Source organism: Galeopterus variegatus, unplaced genomic scaffold, assembly GCF_000696425.1.
Source record: "Galeopterus variegatus unplaced genomic scaffold, G_variegatus-3.0.2 Scaffold922, whole genome shotgun sequence".
Lineage (NCBI taxonomy): Eukaryota > Metazoa > Chordata > Mammalia > Dermoptera > Cynocephalidae > Galeopterus > Galeopterus variegatus.
The window spans coordinates 16,290-33,156 of record NW_007727033.1 but is presented as its reverse complement, the minus strand read 5'-3'; the positions used below and the strand labels follow the sequence as shown (position 1 = coordinate 33,156).

General features: G+C 43.2%; 2 protein-coding genes across 2 annotated transcripts in view; both read right to left on the bottom strand.

Moving 5' to 3' along the window:
* The window catches only part of TREML2 (triggering receptor expressed on myeloid cells-like 2), a 15,038-nt gene extending 13,547 nt beyond the window's left edge, over positions 1-1,491 (bottom strand). The window contains exon 1 of the mRNA XM_008573440.1: positions 1,440-1,491. Within this exon, the coding sequence (XP_008571662.1) occupies positions 1,440-1,491 (52 nt within the window). The remainder of the gene's footprint in view (positions 1-1,439) is intronic.
* Positions 1,492-5,429: 3,938 nt separating this feature from the next.
* Positions 5,430-15,445, bottom strand: TREML4 (triggering receptor expressed on myeloid cells-like 4). Its single transcript, XM_008573423.1, has 4 exons — positions 15,098-15,445; positions 14,062-14,122; positions 6,705-6,811; positions 5,430-6,257 (listed from the first exon to the last, which is right to left on the bottom strand). Exons 1-4 carry the CDS (start codon positions 15,417-15,419, stop codon positions 6,250-6,252), a joined length of 498 nt encoding a protein of 165 aa, XP_008571645.1. The 5' UTR covers positions 15,420-15,445; the 3' UTR covers positions 5,430-6,249.
* Positions 15,446-16,867: the final 1,422 nt, after the last annotated feature.

The window sequence follows — 16,867 nt, the reverse complement described above, 5'->3', positions numbered from 1 at the left end:
TGGAGTGTGAAACAAAGGATTCTACAACTATTCACTGTTTATCTACAATATCTTTGCACTCTACACCTAGGAGTAAGATACGGTCCATGCCCTTTATAATCCATGGTCTCTTGGAGATACAGCAGGACTGATGGGAGTGGGTGACTCAGAGGACAAAAGAAGGAGAAAGCAGCTTTGGGGCCCCCCTACTCCTCTGCCCACCATGAGCTTGGCACTTACTTCTCTAGTAATGTCACTCCAGAGACTTCCATAAACACACACGTAAGAAGACTCTCCCCAGTCGGACAGAATAGAGAGCTCACATACTGGAGTCAAAATAAGCAAGGGTTAAAATCCTGGCTATACTATTTAACTGTGTGAACAGATCGATGAACATCTCTGCTTCTTTATCTGATGCTTGGAAATAATATCACTCCCCTCACATGTTGCTGGGAGAATTATGCCCCAGGAGAGTGCCTTGAACACAGTAGGTGCTCGACGCATGCTTCCTTATCCCAGGTGCTGGTGGCTCTGGACTTCCCCAGTGGATCCCAGAGCTGTGATAATCAAGGGCCCAGAACCTGAGACATCTTTCCCAGGTTCTGATCCAGCTGCCACTGTAGATGAGGCTCTGAGTAAGGTAACATCATCTCTGGGCATCGCTCTGTCCCTTGCAAACTAAACAAGATGATCCAACTCAATCATCTAATGGACGAGCCCAGGATTTCTTAGCACAGGAGAGACGCCCTTCTGCCCTGGCAGAGAGAGGGGCCTCTCTACCCTCTGTGAAGATACAGAGGTGGGGTGACCTTGGGATGGGTCTTGGGGTTCTGTGTTCATATTTCACCCCTCTCCCAGGCGAGGGAGAGTGGGTTTTGCCAACCCCCACCATGTCCACAACTGAACAGGAAGTGGTAAGTTGGCTGCCGTGGCAGTGAAGGAGGTAGGAGTGGGTGAGGCCCTCTCAAGGAGCATTGGTAGCTGTGGGTCAGGAGAGGCCGTTAGGGATTGGTCTCTCCAGCACAGGGGCAGGGACAGAATGTGGCATCGGCATCCGAGAAAAAGTGAGTTCAAAGCGCACACACATGATGCAATGATTCCTGTCAGAACCAGACAGGGCTTTCTTGACAGACGCCAAGTGAAGAGGGCCATTTGTGTGAGGAAACTGAGTATCCCTGGTTCGAGGCCCTGAGGAAGCCTAGCAGATAAAGGGGCCAGCGCAGTAGTGTCCAAAGCTTTGTCTTAGCTTGTGAGGCCTGGGTTAGCTTTTTCTGGGATATTAGGGTGAAGCATTCTCACTGGTCTCTGGTAAAGAGCTACTAAGTCAGCCCCAATCTCCTCCTCCTCCCAACCCACAAAACATTAAATAAGGTAACTGGGCAAGGAGCATCAGGAAGGGTACAGGAGAAGGCCCGGAGCTCCTGCCCACATTCCCTCCCCCAGGAACCGTCTCCTCTCACCTGAGACGCAGCCCTGTAGCCACAGCAGCAGCAGCAGGAACGTGGGGGCCATGCCTCCATCCAGGTGGGCAGTCACAGGCCCGGGAAGGGGCCGGGGCACCCAGGGATCCAAGGTCAGGGCCCAGACCGATGCAGGACGTGCCACCTGGGTCTGCCAGGGAAGGACCTGGGGTTCTGAAAGTGAAGTTGCCCATTTAGGGAAGTGAGGCAGTGTGGCACGCACCGCCACCCGCAGACCGCAGACCGCAGGGGCCCGCAGAGCCTATCGCGAGGGCGGCACGGGCGGCTGTTCCCACCCTCTTCCTCGGAACTTCAGGCAGGTGTGGCTGCTCCACCCAGTCTGGGGCGCCCTGTCCCCCCCGGACTCCCTCCCGGAAACCGGTCTATAGGGGTGTCAGTCCGAGGAAGGGGATCCAGCTAGGCGGCTGGTTCTAGAAACTCAGGTACAGATTTTGCTGGAATCGTCTGGGCTCAGAGACCCTGGGGCAGAGGCTTTCAGACAGAGGCGAGTGTGTTGAACCACGCATTTATCACATACATAATTCACAAGGAAGTTCTTGTAAACTCCCATTCATTCATTCATTCTGTGCAGAATGCGTTCATTCGGTCACCCTGCCTCTTCTTCTCCCACACTCCTGTTGCTGAGAAGTCACTCGTGTTCACTGTAGCAAATCGCCTCCTACAAGCCTACACACAACTTATTTTTCTCACGGGGAAAAAGATGCAAATTGTGAGACTCAGAGCATGAAGTTTGTGTTCAGGGTGGGGTTCTTGTGCCCTCACATGTGGGCACGTACACATACATGCACACACACTTTCTCTCACACACATGTACGCACACATTTACACACATTTTCTTTTTCTCTCTATCTCTCACGCACGTGCACACACAACACTCTATCTCTCTCACACACACACGCACACACACGCACACGAGCTCCCTCTCCTTTTTGCTATTCACATGCCTCCTGGTCTCTGTCCCTCTCTCTGCGTTGCCTTGTGTCATCTCTACTCACCCACAGCTCTCCATAGACTCCTACTTTCTCTTGCAGGCTTCCCAAAGCCACCCCAGTGCTTCCCTCACCCACCTCTTTTCAAGACGCCACAACCCCTACAGCTCCTTCCTTCCCTTGCTGGCCTCCCAGCAGCCCGCAAACGTGCCCCCTTGACTTCCTCCCATGCATCCCTATCTCGCCTCAACAGCCACCCAGCTCCGGTTGAAATGACCCAGCACTTGGCTCAAGACTCCACCCAGTCCCCAGGGCCGAGAATCAGAAGGATCGACTTCTGACGTCCAGTAGCTGTGTCATCTGCTCTTTGGGATGTGGGGACCCGGGTGGACCCCATGACTGTGTGAGCTCCCCCTGCCCACCTGTGCCACCATTCTTCTCCTTAGATGGGACTAAAAATCCCTCAAGCTTGCATGGCCGCAGTCTTAAACTGAGCTTGAACCCCAAATCCCAAGCTAAAGGAAGTTACACCTTTGCTGACTCCAAACTTTTATAGTCTCTTAATGCACTCATTCATTCATTCATTGTTCATTCTTACAACCTCATTGCTATGCAAGGAACGAGGCACTGGGAATATGAACGAGATACAGTTATCACTTTAGACCTCTCAGCTCGTGAAAGATGTCTTATGCTTTCCTTATTCACCCTTCCTTTTTCAACGCTTCTTCCCCAGTCCTCAGAACACTGGGTTCAGAGGCTACCTCCCCGTCCCAGCACATGGTGTCTGGTGTCTTCCTTCATACCTTACCCCATCAGAACAGTAAGTGGCTTCGGGATTGGGGGATTTTTCTCTGTGAGGACTTCATGTGCCTGGAATCAGTGGTTCTATTAAACCTCTACAGTGTGCCCAGAGCTGGGTGACGCATGTGAAAAGCGTGACATAGTCATAGTTGTGTTGGTGAGGGTGTTAATATCAAAACATTCTCATCTGCTGATAGAAGTACACAATGGACTTAATCTTTCTTGAGGGAAATTCAAAAGTATTTACAAAAATCTCTAAAAATATGTATACCTTAGACTTTTATGTACAAAATAATTTAACCCAGCATTATAATTTTACATTATATTTATTTTTGTCATTAAAAATTAAGGTCTAATTTGCATACAGTAAAACTCGCCCTTTTCAGTGGACTGTTCTGGGTGTTCAGTAAACCCATAGAGACCTGAATCCACTACTGTAATTGAGATAGAGAGGATTTCCATCACACCCTAAAAGTCTCCCCATGTCCCTTGATAGTCAGCCCCTCAGTCCTTGACAAACACTGATCTGGTGAGCTTTTCCTATAGTTTTTCACTATACAGAATAAAAATTGTACAGCATGTAACATTCTTCATATGAAATTTAACATACAATTCTTCTATAGATTGTATTTTCTTGTCATATCAAAGAAATCTTTGTTTAACCCAAGGTTACAAAGATTTTTTCATAGCTTTATGAGATACAATCTATGTAATGTAGTTGACCCATTTAAAGTTTATTCTCTGAGTTGTACAACCATCACCATAATCCAATTTTAGAACATTTCCATCACTCCAAAAAGAGGTTTCTGCCTCGCTTATAATGCTTATGTGTGCCTGCCCTGATCAGAATTGGATGCTTATATAGTTATTTCTTTTAGTTCTTCAATATATTCTTATTAAACATTTATGTCTTAAATTTAAAGTTTATTTTAGAGTGTGAAGAGAGGGTAAAATTTAATTTTTTTCCAAATAGACATGCTTGGTTTCATTTGTTAGATAAACTCACTGATGCGGATGACTCTCTTTGTGATATACTAAATTTATCCGCACATTTGGACTGTTTCTGGCAAACTTATCCCCTCTATTTACCTCTGGAGCTTCCTTAGATAGTGAAATCTATAGTGATCCACTGATCCTCAAAAAGAAAAAAAAAAGGGTGGAGAATGAAAAATGAGAACATTAGAAAAATTAACAAGTGCTATGCCAAAAAACCCCCCAAAGCCCCCCAAACACAATATATTGAACAAATCTTTTACAGAGAAATAAATTGAATAATCTACCATAGAGGAAGCAAAACTAATGGGAGAACAATAGTTTAAAATAAGTATAATAAAATTCTCGAGGAGATAAGGGACAGTATTAGGAACATGAAACAGGAGCAAGCAATAATGAAAAAGAACAAATTAGACATATGGATTATAAAAAGGGTAATTGTTGAGACAAGGAGCTCAGTGAATGGAATGATGGGTGAATTGGTGAGGAGTCAAGCAACACTCCCCAGTGGCATGAGGAGAGATTAAAGTGAGAAAAACTGAGAGGTACGGAAGATAGACGCAGAAATGTCAACATCACGTACCAGAAGGAGGAAAAAGGAGTAAATGCAGGAAAGGGACTTTTTGAAGAAATAACATTGAAAATTTCTCAGAATTGAAGAAATATGTAAGACATCAGATTGACTGTGTTCAGAGAGTTTCAAATAGAATGGATCATTAAATACTCCACTTTAAAACACATTTTAGTAAAAATAGCAAAGAGAAAATTCTGAAACATTCCAGAGAGAGAAAATGGGTCAGTTAAGAGAAAGAAAACTAGATTGATATCAGACTTTTCCATAGCAACACTGGGGTAAAAATAGGATCTAATCAATCACATGTTCAAATTTTGAAGAAAAGTAACTTTTAGGTGTTAAGGCAGAATTTACCACAAGATTGAAAATAGTGGTGAAGAGAATGAAGACAATTTTGAGGTGAATGATGTTAACAAAAACTATTTAGGCGTTATAGCTAAATACTAGCTCTTAGCGTCTGGTTGAGAAAAATATATATTTTTTTCATCCACTTTTATCTCATTGCTAATGTTCTCTACGTGAATCTCAATATTTCTTTACTGTACAAGTGTGACCTTGTCCCAATCCACTGCAGTTATATAAATGCAACAAATCAAGAAAGAATTGGATTTAGCCATATGCAACTGAAAACCAAATAATGGTGACTTCAACATGGGAATGTTTACGTATTCTTTTTATTACAACAATTTCCAAGCATGCAGAAAAGTAGAGATAAGCATACATCTGACCCCCATGTACCATCACTCAGCTACATTTATTCTCACTTCCCACTTGGTTTTCGGCAAAACCATTCCATAGGTGGTGCTGTGTCATCATATAGGAAGCACACGATCTCTAGTGGTTCAGATTAGTGGTTCAGGTGACACAAGCTGGCAGAAAGATGTCTGAGATCCTACAACCCAGCTGCCCCACCTGGGTATAAATCCTGAAGGAGATCTCACAGGATTCCATAGGAGAACATGATGGAGGACGCCCATCACAGCGTTGACTGCGATATGGAGAAGGGCGGGGCAGACCAGCCTATGCACCCTGGGTTCCAGATGATGATGTGTGGGGAGGCAGGCAGTGGAGTGAGCGGCAGCCGTGCAAAGCAGTGGGCTGGGTGTGCCCCCAGCACAGACTGAAACAAGTGTATGAAAAAGGCACCTCACAATCTCTCTCACTTAAGTTAAAAATCCAGCCACAGAAAAAGACACTAAGTGCTTTACAAGCATACATCCAGAGTCAAGGCTACATATCAAATGCATTAAAGGAGTTGCATCGAAGGGGGAGGTATGTGGAGGTAGGGAACAAGGATAAAGAGGATAAATTGAAGAAATGGGGCCTCACATGCATAGGCGATGATGATGTGGCATGAGCTGAGATATACGTGAAGAAACTTTTTTCTTTTAGATCCTCCCCATTCCACAAAAAAGGAAAAGAAAATGGTCCTGGGTCCTGGGCTGGGCTGGCAGAATCACAACCCTCTGGCATTGTTGTCCGCACAGTGTACTTATGACCCTGAAAAAAGAGGATGAGGGAGAAATCTATAAACTGAAGTGAATCCTCTCCCTGACCTTCTTTCCTGCCCTTTCACTCTTATCCTGTCCTTGTTACCTGATCCTCCCTGCCACCTCCTCCTCCCTTTCACCTGCTCCCAGCCCCGCCCCTTCTTTCCCCTGTACCTTCTACCTAGGTCCTCTCAGCGTTCTCCTCCTGCCCCTTCCTCTCAGGATGGAGGCTGAGGCAGGGACTGGGGTGGGGGCTCTGCGAAAGCCTCTGTCCTTCTCTAAGGTCCGTTTCTGAGTGAAAGGCCCAGATTGTGAGAAATAACAAGTATTTGAATCAGACTCAGCTATAATATTCCTGCCTCTGTGCCCTCCGGCTCCTTCTTCCTAACCATCCCTCCTGGGACAGAAGCTGGCCCCTGCTCCCTTGCTCCCCAGTCTAAATCCCAGCCGCACTCACCATGCAGCACTGACAGCATCAGACCCTTGGCCACCAGGAGTCCACACAGCACAGAGACCAGGAGTCTGGGGGCAGCCAAGCCAAAGCAGAGGGGGGAACTTGATTTCCTGGAGGGAGGAAAGAGAAAGGAGGATGAATTTGGGCTGGGATGTCACCTGCTTCTGCCAGTTCCTGAGCCAGGCCCCTTTTGGGCAGAGATTGTTTATATAAGGACCCACCCTCAACTGATGATGGAGGGGCCATGGACACAGGGTGAGGGTTGGATCCACAGGGGTCTCTCTGGACCTGAGAGGAGACCCAGCCATAAGGAACTCAGGAGTCTTGGACGGAAGAAAATGTTGCTGGAGTAAGAGCTGGGGTCGGAGCTCAAGGGGTGGGAGGGATAGAGCTCGGCTGGGAGGGATAGAGACGGGGTGGTTCTCCGAGGAGCTCTCCCTGACCAGGTCAGAAGAGACAGGGCCATCAAGCTGACCCAGAGCGGGAGGCTGCTGAGGCCAGAAATCAAAAGCAGATTTGCTGGGAGGAGAAAATCCTCAGAACCACAGTAGGCAGGCCAGGGGTGGGGGCCGTCCACAGGGGCTTGGGAGGACACGGAGGGGGTGGGGGCAGCCGTCAGGAGGCCTGGGTCTTTGCCCTGTGCTAGGTGGCTGAGCAGGTCCTGTGCAGTCTCCGGACTCATTTTCTCAGGTGTGAACCTGGCTGATCCTGAAGGTGCTATTGGCTCTGGATCCTGAGAGGCTCTTCCCTCCCATTCGTGGGACAGTCGGGGGGGGGGGGCGCTGACAGTCCACACTGTCACCAGCAGCACCTCAGACTCCTGAGTGCCACCTCCTGTCAGCACCAAGCACTTATAGCGTCCCCAGACTGCTCATTGAAAAGGTATAAAGTGGCATTTCGTGGTTATTTTAATGGATGTTTCCTTGATTATTCACCAGGGCGAGCATCGCTTGTTTGCCTTTTGGATTTCCTCTAATGTAAGCCGCCTTCCGTGTGCTGTACCCACTTTCCACTGGGATTCCAGCCTTGTTCTTGTTGATGAGCATTAGTTCCTTGTTTGTATATTATACGTAGTATTGCCCTGTTTGTTTTAGACATTTTCAAATAATTTTTCCCATTCTGTCATCTGCTTGAAAACTTTTTTCATAGTGTAATTCATTGAATAGAATTTCTCAGTCTTGATGTAATCAAATTAATTGTTTTTTTTTTTGCCTTAAGATTTGTACTTTTGAAGTTGTGTATAAGAAGTCCTTCCTTACCCCTAGGTCACACAGATATTCTTCTGCAGGATTTTTTTCTATTAGCCTGATAATTTTATTTTTCATGTATGTATAACTTGAATCCATCTGGAGTTTATTTTTGTACATACTTAAGTAGAAATCCATTTTGGGGGGGTCCATTTTTTAATATGTTCTGCCAGTTTTCTGAAGGATGTCTACCAGATAATGTATGTATTATATGTAATAATGCTCCTGTGTGTGCACAGATCTGTCTGGAACTCCGTCCATTTTTTAATATGTTCTGCCAGTTTTCTGAAGGATGTCTACCAGATAATGTATGTATTGTATGTAATAATGCTCCTGTGTGTGCACAGATCTGTCTGGAACTCTGTCGCCTGTTCCACTGCTCCACTGATCAGTTCTTGCCCCAGCCCCACTCTATTATCAGTTATCATATTTAATATTTGGTAGGACAACTCCTTTCTTTGCATTTTTACTTTTTCAAAGTTGACTTAGGTAGTCATGCAGCTTTATTTTTCCATGTAATTTTAGAGCAAATTTATCAAGCTTAAAAATTAAACTGAAGTTATGTTTGGGATTACATTTAGATACTTTTTAATTTGAAGAAATTTACATCTTTTTAATGTTATTGTCTTGTCAAAGATCATGGATTATTTCTATTTACTCAGATCACCTATGTCATTTATTAGCATTTTAAAATTTTCTCCAAAGAAGTCTTGGTTAGATTAATTTTTCCTAGATACTTTATAGATTTTGTTGCTGTGATGAATAAGATCTTATTTTGATTAGATTTTTCTAAATAATTATTTCTAGTAGAGGACCACTTCTGATTCTTGTCAGTTGATCTTGTTTCTAGCAGCCTTGCCAGACTCTCTGGTGAGCTCTGATGGTTTGTTGCTTCTGCCTATTTTTTTCTAGATCTGCAAATGGTGACAGTTTTTGCTCTTGTCCAATCCTCCTTCCTCTTACCTGTTTTCTCTTCTTCTAGCATTGGCCAGGACCTCTGACACTATACTAGCATTAGTGCTAAGTGTGGAAATCCTTGATTTGAATTTATACATTCTGCACTTAGTAACATTTATTGTAGTCATTGATATATGATCTTTACCAAGTCATGTCTTCCAATTTTCTATTTTCTTGCAATATAAATGTGTTGAGCCTTCCCAAATGCTTTTTCTGCAGCAGTTGACTTTTTTTCCTGTAGTTTATTAAGTGGTTCATTTTCATTGATAGGTTTTCTAAAGTTAAGCTGTCCTTTCAGTCCTAGGATAAACCACACCTGATCATCATACACTTTTTATTAACACATTGTTGAATTCAGTTAGCCAATATTTGTTTTGGTTTTGACTCCCTGTTTGTCAAGAAAATAAACCTATGATTTAACTTTCTTGTATTACCCTAAGCTGTTTTTTGAGACTAAGATGACACTAGCCTCTTCACATGAGCTGGGCAGATTTGCTTCTTTTCTATTTTCTGCATCATCTTGTATAAAATATGAGTCAAATGTTTCTTAAAAGATTGGTGATATCTGTGAAACCATCTGAGTCTTAAATTTTCTGTGTGGATCGATCTTTATCTAACATTTACATTTCTTTTCTATTAACCTATTCAAATCTATTTCTTCTTGTGCTAATCTTGGCATTTTATATTTCTTTTAAGAACTTATCCACTTCTAGGACTTTAAACAACAAGAATTTGTTCAAGGTTTGCTTATTAAAAAAATCTTTGTAGAGTATGTAGTTATTTTCTTCTTTTCCTTCAGTTTGTTGTTTATTTATATGTTCTTTTACATTGTTCTGTCTTGACAGAAGTATGTCTGTTTTATTGAACTTTCCAAAGAATGGATTTTGGGCTTCTTTGATCTCCATTATTAAAATTGATTTAATTTATTTCAGCCCTTACCATAATTATTTTCCTCCTTTATATTTCAGTTGGTCTCACCCTGTTACTCACATTCCATCTTCCTGAGTTTAGTATTTGCTCATTTATTTTTAATCTTTTATATTTGATTTATTTCAGCCCTTACCATAATTATTTTCCTCCTTTATATTTCAGTTGGTCTCACCCTGTCACTCACATTCCATCTTCCTGAGTTTAGTATTTGCTCATTTATTTTTAATCTTTTATATTTTCCAAGTGTACTTAAAACTTTAATTTCCCCTCTAAATATTAGCTATGTATTCTAAATTTTGATACATAGTGTTTATATTATCATAATATATTTTATCACATATTTAACAATTTATATAAGAATATATTAAACATTATTGTGTTTCAGAACATGCTATTTTAGCTTTACTTCCCTCACGCATTCTTAATTTTATTGCATTAAAATTAAGAGAATACGTTATCTATTATATTTGAGATATATTATCTATATATTTGTTTGGAGAATATGTTATCTATTATATTAATTCTCTGGGATTCCTTCAAGCTTCTTTTGTGTCCTTGTACAAAGTCTACTTTTGTAAATATTCTCCATGTATTTGATAGAATGTATATTATGTTTTCATTTATGCAGAGTGTTATATATGTTTGTGTGTACACATACAGAGTTTATATATATTTATAAATAGTGTATTTTATTAAATATTTATAATACATTTACATAGTTGAAAACATTTTAAATGTGTTATATATTTCAAAATATCTATTTAAAATATAATTTATTATAATTTGTAATATATTTTTATAAATATGTATCATAATATATCATAATATATATCAGTTAAATAATAAATTTACATTATCATAATATGTCATCAATGTATCATAATATATATCAGGTAAATAAATAAACATAAACTAGGTAAATAATAAATTTCAGGTATTATATACCATGTATATAATATTTACAATTTTATGTACCTGTATATATATTTACCATGTATATATATTTATATTGTAAATATAAACATATTTTACCACGTGTATATGTTATGTTGTAGATATTATATACATGGTATATAATACCTGAAATTTATTATTTACCTGATTTAGAACTTGGATTCCTTTACTTTTTAATTTTTTTCATTGATCTTTGATCTTCTGAGAAGGAAGATCAAACTACAATTGTTAATTATTTACTTCTCTTTGCATCTCTGATAGTGTTGCTTGATGTATTTTATGGTCAACTACTTGGGTACACATATGCTTATGATTGTTCTATTTTCCAGCTCAACTGTGTCTTTCATCAGTATGTATTTTATATCTTTGACTTATAATAATATACCTTAAATTCTATTTTGTTCAATATTAAGAGTACCACAACAGTTTCTTTTGTTTCCCATTAGCCAGCTATCTTTTAAAAACCTTTTTTAAGGTTTTGAAATCTTTTTGTTAAAGTATCTCTTGTAGGCAATTTATCACTGGAATTTTTAAAAACTTAGAGAGTCTCTGTCCTTATTTTCTGAGTTTAATCCACTTAAATTTATTAAAACTGCTATTATATTAGGACTTATTTCTACCATTATATTTCCTTTTTTACATTTACTGAGATTTATTTAAAAATGCATTTCCTATTTTCCTTTGGATAGAGTTTATTTTGCTGCTTAAAAGGGTATACATTCTATTTATTTCACAGAAGATCCATATCTATGCTGATTTACTCCAATTACTGCCTTAAACTTATCAATATCTACATATGCCCTCTCATGAGACAAGTCCTTAACCATCCTTTCATGGCCTCTGGTCTCTCTTCCTCACCCCATGTTGATGGTGTCTAGAATGTCATTTTTCTTTTTCTTTTTTTTTTTTTTTTTTGTCTTTTGTCTTTTTCCGTGTCCGGCAACGGATTGCAACCCTTAGTGTTGCCCCCGCACCGGACCAGCGACCGGCCACGGGACCGCAACCCTCGGCGTTGCTCCCGCGCCTCGCTCAGCCAGTGAGCGGGAACGGTCTGCATGTGGGATCCGAACCCTTGGGCGGGAGCGCCGCCGCGCTTCCCAAGCGGCGCACCATCCAGTGCGCCACCGGGCCGGCCCTAGAATGTCATTTTTCAATTGTCATGGATATATATTCTCTTTCTCTTCATTTTGCTTTTAGCTGCTTTTTTAAAAAAAAACAAAAACAAAAACAAGAATAAACTTTACCAAGATGCATGATCACAGTGACTTTTTCACTTCTTGCAGCATCTCCTGGATTTTGTTTTTCATCTTAATTGAGAGCTTCCTCCAAGAATGTTTTCAGAGGGGATCTTTGCATGTGAGTCCTTGGAAGTCCTAAAGTATTATGACCTCATATTGCAGTGACAATTTGGCTGAATATTAAATCCTAGATACAAAGTTTTTCCTAAATACTTTAAGAATGTTATTCAATTGTATTCTTGCATTGAGAATTCTTCTTAAAAAGTCTGATGTGAATCTAATTCTTATTCTTTTGTAGGTGATCTGAATTCAGATCAGAATCTTCTGTCTTTGATGTTCTTACATTTCACATAACGTGTCTACGGGTGCATGTGTGTGTGTTTCCTATTTTCCTGTCTTGGCAGTGTAGGAGTCTTTTCAATCTGAGATCTTTCCTTTTCTATAATTCTGAGAAATTCGTATTGAGTCTTCAAATATTTCTTCCTTTCCTCTTTTCTGTCCTACAAGAATTCTTAATACTTACATGTTTGTGCATCTACACGTACTTTCCTCCTTCATGACTCTTAACTTCTCTCTAACTTTTAAAATCTCCTAATCCTTTCCAGAAACACTCTATGAGATTACCTCACCTTTTGTCCAGTTCACTTTTCAACCAGACCTATCCTTCTTTATTACATATGTTGTGGTCTACAACATTTTTCACAACTAGTATTACCATTTAGCTCCTTTTAATGGCTCTTGTCCTTGATTCACATAGTTTATGTCTTCCATTACCCCTTCATCTTTACTTAGAATTGCTGTGGTTTCGGTTCCCGTTTTCTGCTTCAGATGGTTTCTACTGTTTGGTGAGTGGTGACTGTTTTAAAGAAGTAGTTCTCCTAAGATGCCACCTTCTTTTGGTCTGTGAATTCAGATTCCCCTGTTGTTATCAGATACCCAGCCTGGTCATGGGGAAGAACCGAAGGCTGAATCCTTCTGCCTAGAGAGTTTTAAAAGCGAGAGGCAGAAGCCCCTGAGCACGCGACCCCAGTCCCCTTCGGCTGGTTTTCTCACTCTCTGTTTAGGGTCTCACCTCTGAACTCATCAGAAGAGGCTCCTGGTGTATTAGTCTGTTCCTGTTGCTTATAACAGAACTGGGTGATTTATAAAGAAAATGAAATTTATTGCTTGTAGTTTTTGAGGCTAGGAAGTCCAAAGTCCATCTGGTGGTGGCAACGGTGACCCAGGGGTCTCACATTGCAAGATGGTGGAAGCAGAGAGAGACAGACTATCCTCTTTTAAAGCTCTCAGAACCACGCCCCTGACCACCATTTTTAGTCCATACACTATGGCATGGTCCTACAACCCAATCACCTCTTCAAGGCCCCACCTTACAGTTACCTAATAGGATTTCCCACCCTCTTAACAGTCACAGTGGGGGCTAATTTTCTAATACATAAAACTTGGGGGACACAACTCGAGCTTCAGGGAGTTTGGGGAGGGACATAATTCAATCCACTACACCTGGGTTTGTCATGTCCCTGCCTTAGAGCTTGGAGGAGCAGAAGGGCAAGGAGTAAGTGCTCATGGCAGGTGTCATTTATTTTCATCAGTCCCTTGCTGCTTTTGCTGAGCAATGATCTCCTAGAGCACCTGTGACCCAGGCTGCTGCAGCCTATTTCTGTGGTGCATGGGAGGTCATGATGACCTTGAAACCCATGACTGCAGGGTCAGGAATAGAAATGAAATGTTCCTTTCACCTTTTACTGCTTGTGTCTCCAGCTGCCACACCCCCTCCAGTTCCCAAACTTTTGGGGTCCATTTTGTCAAACCAGAAATCTGTGTTTAACTGTCTTTTCTATAGCTCCTCCATGGTCACTGACCTGTGTCCTTCCCTTCAACTTTATGGCTGGGTTTGGGGGCTCCTCTGCAGTACCCTGGGTCCAAACACTTTGACAGGAATCCTTGGGTCCCCTCTCCCTGGTTCTGAGGCTGTGTGAACTATCTGACCATCCCTTCCCAGGACCCTCCCTCCTAGTAAGACCCCTGACCTACCTGTACTCAGAGCCATTGGTGGAAGCAGGGCCAGAGGTCCCCTCTGGAGAAGTGATCGGAACTAAGGAGGACACAAAGAAGACAGAGGCTGCCCAGGGGAACAGAATAGAGAATGGGATTGGGCCCCACAAACCCTGAGAGGAAGTGGAGAGGGGACAAAGCCAGCTCCTTAGGGTCCCTCGGGCTAGGGGTAGCTGAGGACTGAGATCTTTATAACCAGCTGAAGTAAAGTCTGGCATGAGGCCTAAAGGGGAGAAGTCTCTCCCCAAGCTGGTGGGAGTGAGGGGCAAGGCCAGGACACACAGGTGCAGGGTCTTCTGTGCAGGCGTGCCTCTTGGGATACCCAGTTCCTCACTGTAGGAACATGGCTGTTTCTGTCATCAGTTCAGATGATGCATGTTTATCTCCCTAACTTTTAAGCCCAACAAGGCCTGAATGTGGCTCCCACCAGCCCAGGTCCATGGGATCCACCCCAGAGGCAGGCGTGCCTGGTGCCTTCGTTCCTGAGACTGAGGCCCCCCAAGGTGCCTGGCCTCCCTCTTTCCTCCCCTCACTGAGACCCCAAACCTACTTGTCCTTGTTGAGAGCCAGGTGGAGGTCCATATAGGAGAAGTGGTCGATTGTAAAGAGAAAAGAGAGCAAACAACATATGCCCAGGGGCCCAGAAGAGAAAATGGGGTCTGGCCTGAAAGCTGTGAGTGGATGTAGGGGGCCCAGAGCCAGGCCATCAAGATCCCTTACACCAGGAGTGACCTGCACCTAAGGTCTGTACACCAGAGCGGTCAAGACGTGTGTGTGTGTGTGTGTGTGTGTGTGTGTGTGTGTGTGTGTGTGTGCGCGCGCGCAAAAGGAGAGCTGGTGCTGTGCCTGTGTAAGAAAAAGAGAGACAGAAATTCAGAGGCAGACTCGAGTTTCCTGTCCAGTGATCCCTGGGCACATCCCTTACCAGTTGGGGCAGGACGGGCAGGGTGGAACAGAGGTTAGAGCCCAATGTGGTGACACAGGTCCTCACTCCCCTCCAAACACTGCTGCTCACCTTTGCACTGTACCAGCCGAATCCGAGAGTTCAGGACAATGGGGTCCTGAGATGCGAGGAGGATCACACACTGGTACAGCCCCAAGTCCCGCCTTTGGAGCTCTGTCACTGTGACCCTGATTATGGCTTCGGTGGGAAAATCCTCCAGCAGGTACCTTCCAGCCTGGGCCCGGGTTAGGTTTGAGTTTGTAGTCTTTGTGCTCACGAGAGTTTCTGGGGGGCCCTGGCTCCGCACTCGCTGCCAGGCCTTCAGGCTGGTGCTGTATTTCGCATGGTTGTAAGGAAAGACCACGGTCAGATTCTTTCCTTCTACCAGACACATTGATTCCTCCTGTTCGCCTACAGCTTGGAATCCTAGAATGAGGAGTCAAAGCGATTCATTGAGTACATGTTGTTTCTTCCATCAGCCCCGCGTGCCCAGCCTCAGACCCCACCACAGACACAGGACCACAGCTGAAGAGTGCTAATAGCTCCACCAAACCTTTAGGGGTGATCTAGGATTTTTGAAGGTGTTTGGAAATGGCTCGGCAATTGTGTATGTGTGTGTGTGTTTGTATTACCAATATACACACACATATGGAGCAAGCAAGGAAAATGTCAATCATGTTTGAACGTTTCGTAAAGCTGTTGAGTTAATGGCAGATATTGCTTTTACACTTTGTAGATTGGTGATTTTTCATTTAAAAAAGGTAAAAAGACCTCCGCCAGTTTTGCCACCTTTTTTTGATTCATTTGTTGTTGTCCAGACATATCCCTTGCTTTGTGGTATGCAGTACTTTATATGAGCTTAAATGAGTGTCCCCAAGTTGAATGCTCTTCCCAATCCTTTCCACCCCTGTCCATCCCATTTCATCTGAGGGGAGTCTATCTGAACACTGCCAGTGGGCACTGATCTCTTGCTTCACCTGCCCCTCAACACCATCAACATCACTCACCACAACTTTTATTAAGCATCTACTGTGCCCTAAATACTGAGCCAAGAGCTTCCATCAATCTGAGATTTCATTCTAGGACAGCCCTCTGAAGTACATACCATCTACAGATGTTTTATTAAGCATCTACTGTGCCCTAAATACTGAGCCAAGAGCTTCCATCAATCTGAGATTTAATTCTAGGACAGCCCTCTGAAGTACATACCATCTACAGATGAACACTTTTGAGAAGATGCTATTTGAGAAGGAGGAAATTGAGGCTCACAGAGTTTCAGGGTCTTTCTCAAGGTCACACATGCAGAAAGAGGCAGAGACGGGACTTGAACCAGCTCCGTCTGGTTCCAGAGCCCTCACTCTCTTTCCCACACTCCTCTCTGCACCTGGCCAGAGGGACTCGCGCTGCAATTCCCTCTTCATGCTGCTACTTGGTCCTTTGTTGTCAGTGACCTTCTCCTCCGCCCCGTGACAGAATATTCCTTGAAGGGGGGGCTTCGTCTTACACGACTTCACATCTCCCAGGACATCGGTGCAGTGCTGGGGGATTGCTCGCTACACTCCACCTAATTTTCTCAGCTTCCAGATGCACTAGAGGAGCCTCCCGGTGGACCAGCGCCGTCTGCATCCATTACCTGCCTTTTCCCTTTCCTGTCTCTAGCGCACACCCCGACCCCATTCCTGTCCACCCTAAAGTGATGAGAGGAAACTGCTCTCAGTACGTACCTCCCCTGAGCTGTCCACATCGCTCTCCCTGGAGTCCTCTCCCCCATCCTTTTTACCTGCCTCTCCTTACCTGAAACACCGAGCAGCAGCAGCAGCAGCAGCAGCAGCAGCAGCAGCA